The sequence below is a fragment of the Octopus bimaculoides genome, chromosome 4 (genome assembly GCF_001194135.2).
Source record: "Octopus bimaculoides isolate UCB-OBI-ISO-001 chromosome 4, ASM119413v2, whole genome shotgun sequence".
In the NCBI taxonomy this organism is placed as follows: domain Eukaryota; kingdom Metazoa; phylum Mollusca; class Cephalopoda; order Octopoda; family Octopodidae; genus Octopus; species Octopus bimaculoides.
Window position 1 is genome coordinate 15,232,946 of NC_068984.1, and position 7,756 is coordinate 15,240,701.

General features: G+C 33.0%; 1 protein-coding gene across 7 annotated transcripts in view; it reads right to left on the bottom strand.

The window, feature by feature from the left end:
- Positions 1-6: 6 nt before the first annotated feature.
- The window catches only part of LOC106877210 (DNA-binding protein P3A2), a 22,187-nt gene continuing 14,437 nt past the window's right edge, over positions 7-7,756 (bottom strand). For all 7 annotated transcript variants that reach the window (XM_014926096.2, XM_014926065.2, XM_014926074.2 and 4 more), the window contains 3 exons: positions 6,888-7,133; positions 5,101-5,314; positions 7-4,517 (listed from right to left, as the gene is read on the bottom strand). In XM_014926096.2, coding sequence (XP_014781582.1) covers positions 4,297-4,517; positions 5,101-5,314; positions 6,888-7,133 — 681 coding nt within the window. In that variant the 3' untranslated portion in view covers positions 7-4,296. The remainder of the gene's footprint in view (positions 4,518-5,100; positions 5,315-6,887; positions 7,134-7,756) is intronic.

A 7,756-nucleotide genomic window follows, 5' to 3' on the forward strand; every position in this document is an offset into this window, starting at 1 on the left:
AAAAAAAAAAAAAAAAAAAAAACATATAAAAAGAACAAACAAAAATAGTTATACAAAAGAAGGCTTAGAAACTAAAATACAATAGGATCACCTTCTGCATAAATTTACTGATATGGAATCTTAATTTGGAATTTGTCTGTCTAAATCACAAGGACAGTTCACAACAGCTGTACACGAAACCAGGTTTAAAGAATGAAGTAACAAGAATTTTCAACATTGAATAAAAACAATTAGGATTAAGGCAAATAATAAAAATATTGATAATAATCATTATCATTATTATTATTATGGACTATTCTAAAAATCACCTGATGGAAATAAATAATTTCGTTGTAAGTACCAGATACGACGCTTTGTAAGAACCAATATAATTTTTCAGATCAGGTGGGAAAATATTCATTTAGGAGTTAAGTATTAACAACATCTAATTAAGTACTTGTAGAATTACAGAATATTTTCTAAAAGTTTTTATTTAAAAACTGTTAATAGCTAGAGTGAACATTCACCCTAATTTGATGTTAAAAGTTTTCAGATCATGAAACTAATTGCAGATTATATTTTCAATGTTTTTAACAGGAAAAGAAATGATAAATCTTTACTATTTAGAAGATATATATTGCATCTCTGAAAATCACAATGAGAAGGACTCATTGTGCACTAACATGTAAAGATTATTTCTGGGCTATTTCATTTAGCAATTTCTATTTGATTGCAAGAAAAATTACTAAATCTATCCCCTAATTCAATGATTTTCCTGAAGTCTATCATTAATATTGCCATTAAAATAGGTTTGTGATTGTTGTTAAACATTGCTAATGAGTTTTGAAAACAATTTCTTAATATTAATAACTTCAAAAAGAATGTAAGAACAGTAAAAAAAATTTTTAATCAATATTTTTATCATTTTTAAAAATTTGGACATTTTAACTAAAATTGAAAAACTGAGCTAGATATAATTTTTGTGGGGGAAAGTTAGGAAAAAAAAAAAAACATTGACAGGCAATTTGTCTCATTTTGTATATTTTATTTTAATAAATTCCAAAAAAACACTGGTTGAATTAGATTGATATTCAGTAAAAAAAATTCTCAAAATATCCTAATATTCCACATATGCTCAGAAATGGCAAGAAATGTTATGCATGTATTCATATGTGAATGCAAACACAGTTAACATTTTAAATACATGCATAAATATCACCTTCTAATATAAGTGTGGAAGAGCAGTTATATTTTGATGTTGACTTTCACTTCTATGAAATTCTTTCTCTTTAATTTATTCTATTTTAAATTTATGATGCAGTTAGTTTCACGTATCTTAGGTCAGTCTAATTTTTCAATATTCAAACTATATCTTGTGTACAATTAATGTGAAAGAAATATAGTCAAACCTATTTTTGGTGATTTGTCTTCTAAACTATTGGTTTCAAATTTTGGCACAAGGCCAGTAATTGCAAGGAGGAGTTAAGTTGATTGTTTCGACCCCACTGATCAACTAGTCTTTATTTTATTGGCCCTGAAAGGAAGAAAGGCAAAGTCGACTTCAACAGAATTTGAACTCAGGACGTAAAGACAGACAAAATACCACCAAGCATTTTGTGTGGCATGGTAACGATTCTGCCAGCTCACCACCCTATTTTCTTCTAAAATATTAACAGTTTTTATTGAACACAACCAAATTTTTGACATAAAAGTCTGAGAGTCTTTGAATAAAATAAAAAATAATAATTCTATAGTAAACAACAAATGCTCTAAATATGGAATTCTAGTAAAATTATTTTCTTGATTATACTAAGGCACATTAACTGCTTATAAGTTCAATTTTTTGTTTGAAAAAAAAAGAAAAAAAAAAAGACCATTAAAATTATGAAACAATATTCATTACATTACAAAATCTACACTAACATTGAGAGGAACAGATTAATTTTGAAGAATGTCAGTTAACATCTCAGTAAGCTGGACCTGCAACATAAGTTGTTGTGGTCTGCCCTGATCAAGCAAGGCCTATGATCATTGGCATGCCAACCATGTCCAGCCCATCTTATTTTCAGGTGTAGTGTGCATCAGGCTACATCAATTTGTGCCCTTTTTCTAAGACGATAAGATGTGATTTAAGGGAGATTTGGCTGCTATTTTGAGCATGTTTAGTTCGTTTTCTTGTCGAGCTATTTTACATTATTTACTCTTTGTATCTACAATCTTCATATGTAATCAATGGACTGAAGAAGGATGGCCACCACCAAGCTGATTGCCCCTGATCTGTAGCAATTAAAACTGCACGTAAAGCATGTTACCATAAAGGTAACGAAGAATCGATCATTTTTAGTGTTGTTGACATTTCTTACTGAACTTGAGAATTACCCCAATATTTCAGTAAGATATTTGACATTGTCAAACACTATCACAGGGACAAGAACATCCTTACATCATTGTAAAGTCACAGGCTGTTTATTATTCATAATCTTTAGATGTTAAAGTTCAAATGAAAAATTATATTTTAGTTCTTAGTACACTGAAATTGATGAAAAATATTTTCACTTACATTGATAATTCAATTGAAGAAGTTAAAAATATTTTAAATGATCAGCTTCACAGATAAATTAAATAAGAATAAAATTTTAAAAAGCAATATTCATAAGGGCAATATCTTAAGGACTTTTAAAATTTGTTCATATGCTATAAGCTTTAATATTTCAAGTGTGACTATTTCAAATTAAATTTTTTGACACCTTGCTCAGCTGTTAAAAGAAAAATAACAAAAAATATTAATATCATTTAAATAGATTTCATTAATAAGCTATTTTCAGAAGATTCCAACAGCTGATCACATTATTCCAGTTTGCTAAACTCAAAGAGCAGCAGCAAGCAGTAGCTTCAAAGTCTCTTAAATTCCATAGCCTCCATGTCTACAAAACTGCACAGACAATTGTAATACAATGTAAAAAAGAAATAATAATCTATTCATAGAAACCATTACTTAGTTTATAAAAAGAGTCAAGACTCCAACAACAATAAATTTAATGTGAAACAGATAAGGAAAACATCTTAAACAGACATTCAGCCTTCCATTCTTCACACACATTCTCTCAATCATGCTAATGTGAGATGGTTGTAGATTTAACAACAATGTCATCAAATTTGTTCCCATGTAAGTCCTCATCTCATATTAATCTTCCCCCATTTCAACACAGTCTATAATGTGTGAGTGCCATCTATTACACCACACTAGCTCTGTTGGTCATATCAATGGGGATGTGATTTTGAACATGAGCTTCCCTATCCACTTTCAAAGTAACCGTAGCCCTATTTTCTTCCATATATGGAACAGGTTATACCAAAATATGTCGGCATCAGATAGGATATTAAAATATTTAAGCTACATTTTAGATTAAAATGAAACCAAAATGCCTCTAAGACTTCTACAGAAGAAAACTGAACTTGTAAAGTTCTTAAGGTAAAACAAAATCAATGTGGAGAAATAATCAATTATCAAATAAATAACAGAAGGACATTACACAAAAAAAAATATTGTTACATGATTAATAATAATTAATCTGTTTATGTGACTATATGATGTATGAATTTTCACAGCCCATTTCAGATTTTGGTCTGGCAGTGAATAGAAGACATTTTTAATTGTTAATTATGTAGTGTATGTATGCTATATATATATATATATATATATATATATATATATATATATATATATATATATATATATATATATATACATATAAATGTGTGGAAAATTGTGTGTAAGTAACTGTAATATAAATATTGTAATGTATGTAAAAAGAGAAAAATGTTTACAATAGACACCAACATAATAAGACACTATGGTAAGAACAAATCAAAGAATAAAGTATTCTAGAAGAGAGAAACCAGTAGCAATAATGTAAAACAGAACTGAAAAATCAGGCTAATAGACTGTCAGTATCAGAGAAATCTAATAGATTATCTTTGTTCACAGGCCTGAAGTGCAGACTGGAACACCTAGAATATTTAATAGAAAACAACCCCAAAATATCCAGACATAGTATGTTGATCGGAAGTTAATAGGAATGCTTATCCACAAATATAAAAATACTAGCGATGAACCGATACAAAGAAGAATGGATGGATGGGAAAATGGACTAATGAAGATGTGAGCTGTTGAATCAATGTATAGTTGATTTGCTTATTTGCTTGCTTGTACAATTGTCCATTAGCTACATAAAGTAGCATGGAGATGGAAAAAGAGAAAAAGACTAGATGGAAGTATATCACAGATAGAATAAAGTCATTCCATTCCGCTGACAGTCAGGATTGGTCAACGGTCATTACTTCCATTGTGACATTAGCAACAGTTCCATCTGAATTGGTGATAGAAAGGTGATTATTGTCATCAATGTTTTGATGTGACAATTCATTGTCCTGGCTTTGAGTAACTGTTGCTATACGATAATTGTTCGGTCCATGAAGATCTGTAGTCTTGAATGCAGTCATGTTGTGAAACATAGAAACGGGAAATGTTACTATACCTGCAGAACAGAAAAGAAAAACAAGACAACCATGAGCAAGATGATCTACACATTGGTTACTGTGCCCTAACAATAAAGTGTACAGCAACTTCATTTATTGTATTTAAGTAAAGCTTCATTTATTGTATTTATTATTAATACAGATCCAGAAAGGAATTAGAATGCAAAGGTGATTTTGGTATCAAAAATTAGAATGAATTGTTGATTAACTCCATAAACATGAGAATTTCAATCAGATACAATAATAATTTAATAAACTTCATTTCTAAATACTTAATGGTTAAACAAAATATCTAGACACAGTTATCAATAGAATAATGGTTATGAATTTTGGCACGGGACCATTAATTTTAGAGGAAGGGGTTAAATCAATTACATCAACCCAAGGGCTCAACTGGTACTTATTTTATTGACCCTGAAAGGATGAAAGGCAAAGTCAACCTTAGCAGCATTTGAACTCAGTGCATAAAGCCAGAAGAAATGCCAAAGCATTTTGTTCCACATGCTAACCACTCTGCTAGCTTGCTGCGTTCGTTATCAATAGAATAATAAAGCTTTCTCTTTAAGAGTTTACTGAACTCACCACCTAAAGTAGCATCTCCAGTTAATATAATTTGTCCATCATGATTGACTGTGGCCTCAGCTAAGGTTGCTACAGTAGGTGTGTCACTATCACTGTTCATTTCAACCCGGACTGGGGTTGGATGACCAATACCTGTATTTGCTTCTTGGTGGGTAGCAACATCTGCCAGTGTTTGGACAGCTTGCGTAGCCTCCTGCTGAGGATTGTCAGGCACCTAAAAAGAAAAGTAAATAAAAACCAGTGAATAAACTGAACAAAAAAAAAAATGACACTCCATCAGTTACAATGATGACTGCCCCAGTTGAACCAATCAACGGAACAGCTTGCTCGTGAAATTAACATGCAAGTGGTTGAGCCCTCTACAGACATGTGCACCCTCAACATAGTTCACAAAGATATGACCAGACTGTGACAAGACTGGCCTTTTATATTACAGGTATCACTAAATTTTGCCAGCTGAATGGACTGGAGCAACGTGAAATAAAGTGTCTTGCTCAAGGATACAATGCAGCTCCAGGAATCAAACTCCTAACATTATGCTCACAAGCCAAATATGCTAACCACAAAGCCATGCACCTTCACTAGTGAATAAACACACATACAACGATAAAATGGGGTTGACTCAAAAACACACACACACGCACACAAATGAGGGTTGTCTCAAAAACTCACAGACACATGTATGTATAATGAAAGTTGACTCAAACTTTGTACTAACCATCTCCAGACACTCAGAGGGAACAAGCAGAATAGTAGGAGACATGCATCACACAATATAAACTGCTAATCAAATATGCTGTCCTGACACTACACATCACGCAATGCAAACAACATAGAGACGCAGCCCAATCGTGCTAGGACAGTCTACTTTCCATACTGGCATGGGTTGAACAGTTTGAGTCAGTTATTATTCAGAGTAATATTGACTTCCTAGATGGGTTAAGGGACCACATTTTACTTGAAGGTCATTAATTTTGGGATGCCCTCACTATCACTATTATAGAGTTCACAAGTCACATTTTATCATGGCACCAGCACTAGTGTAATTGCCTTCTTCTACTCTGCTAAACAAAAAAGGTGTTTTTAGTCCTCACTCTTGTGTTTCGATTCATATGAGGCAATATGGCCAATAGAGAGGAAAGAGAGAAAGAAATCAGAGTATGAAAAGGAAGACAGTGCTTGAAGGAATAACAAAGAGACAGTATTGGTAATGTAATGATTTACAGTAATGGTGAGGGGAAATGAGAGAGAGAGTTGATGATGGATAGCAGGTGCCAAAAATGAGTGACCTGAAGGAGTGGGCGTGTAAGCTGTCAAAATAGATGGGCAATAATGTTAGCTGGTAAGAGAGATTATGAGTGATGAGTAGTGAAAATGGTGAGGATAAGAGAAAGATGGATGGATATCTGAGAGAGAGAGAGAGAGAGAGAGAGAGAGAGAGAGAGAGAGAGAGAGAGAGAGGAAGCTGGTGGGGTGTTCAAATCTGATATAACCCCTCGTTTATCAAGCATCATAATGGAGAAGAGAAACTAATGATAGCTATATAATTTCTGTGAGTATGATAGCCAGATAGGAACAGGTATCTTGTTGTAGAGGAGATATATGACTAATCCTGCTGGAAAAGGAGAAAATATAGTGGTGAGGTAATGGGATGTAACCATTGACGTACAAGAGGGTGAATGTAAGGGGGATGGGGACAGAGGATCAGGTAAGTTTGCAAACAATATAAACAGAATTAATCTTTTGCAATTAGACAGAAGTCTCAGCACGAAAGAAAGGTTACTCACAGCATGAACAACAGTAGCTTGTGTTCCATCAGGTAATGTAACTACAGCACTTCCTGGTGTACCAGTATCGATTTGAATAATGGAAACACTACCATCAGGGTTGTTGATTGTCTGCACCATAGTCCCTGTATACTGCTGAGGAGGAGACGCGGGATTCTCTTCAGTAAATTCAGGGAGTAAATCTTCCCGACCATGATATTTGTAGCAGTTCTTCACAATTTGTCTTAAAGCATGTGTCCATGATACCTAGACAGCAAGAGTTTAGGCTTTCAGAGATGACCAGGTGAACAATTACCATAAAACAATACATTTCAAAGCATTGAAAACTTTTATTGTAATAGATAAAAATAGGATAAATAGTTACAGACAACAATCAATTTACCTAATCAATAGATTCATACTCTTCTTTATATATATACTATTTTAAACTAATTTAAATACACACATATCATTTAATGTCCGTTTTCCATGCTGGCATGGGTTGGACAGTCATACAGGAGCTGGCAAGCCAGAGGACTGTACCAAGCTCTATATACATTGGCAGACAGTACAGCTTGGTGCTGGATGCCCTTCCTATATATATATATAATACACACACACACACACACACACATGTATTCTTTTTACTTGTTTCAGTCATTTGACTGCGACCATGCCGGAGCAGCACCTTTTTAGCCAAACAAATTGACCCCAGGACTTATTCTTTCAAAGTACTTATTCTATCGGTCTCTTTTGCCGAACTGCTAAGTTACAGGCACGTAAACACACCAACATCGGTTATCAAGCGATGGTGGAGGGACAAACACAAACACATAAATACATACATATATATATATATATATATATACATATATATATATATATATATA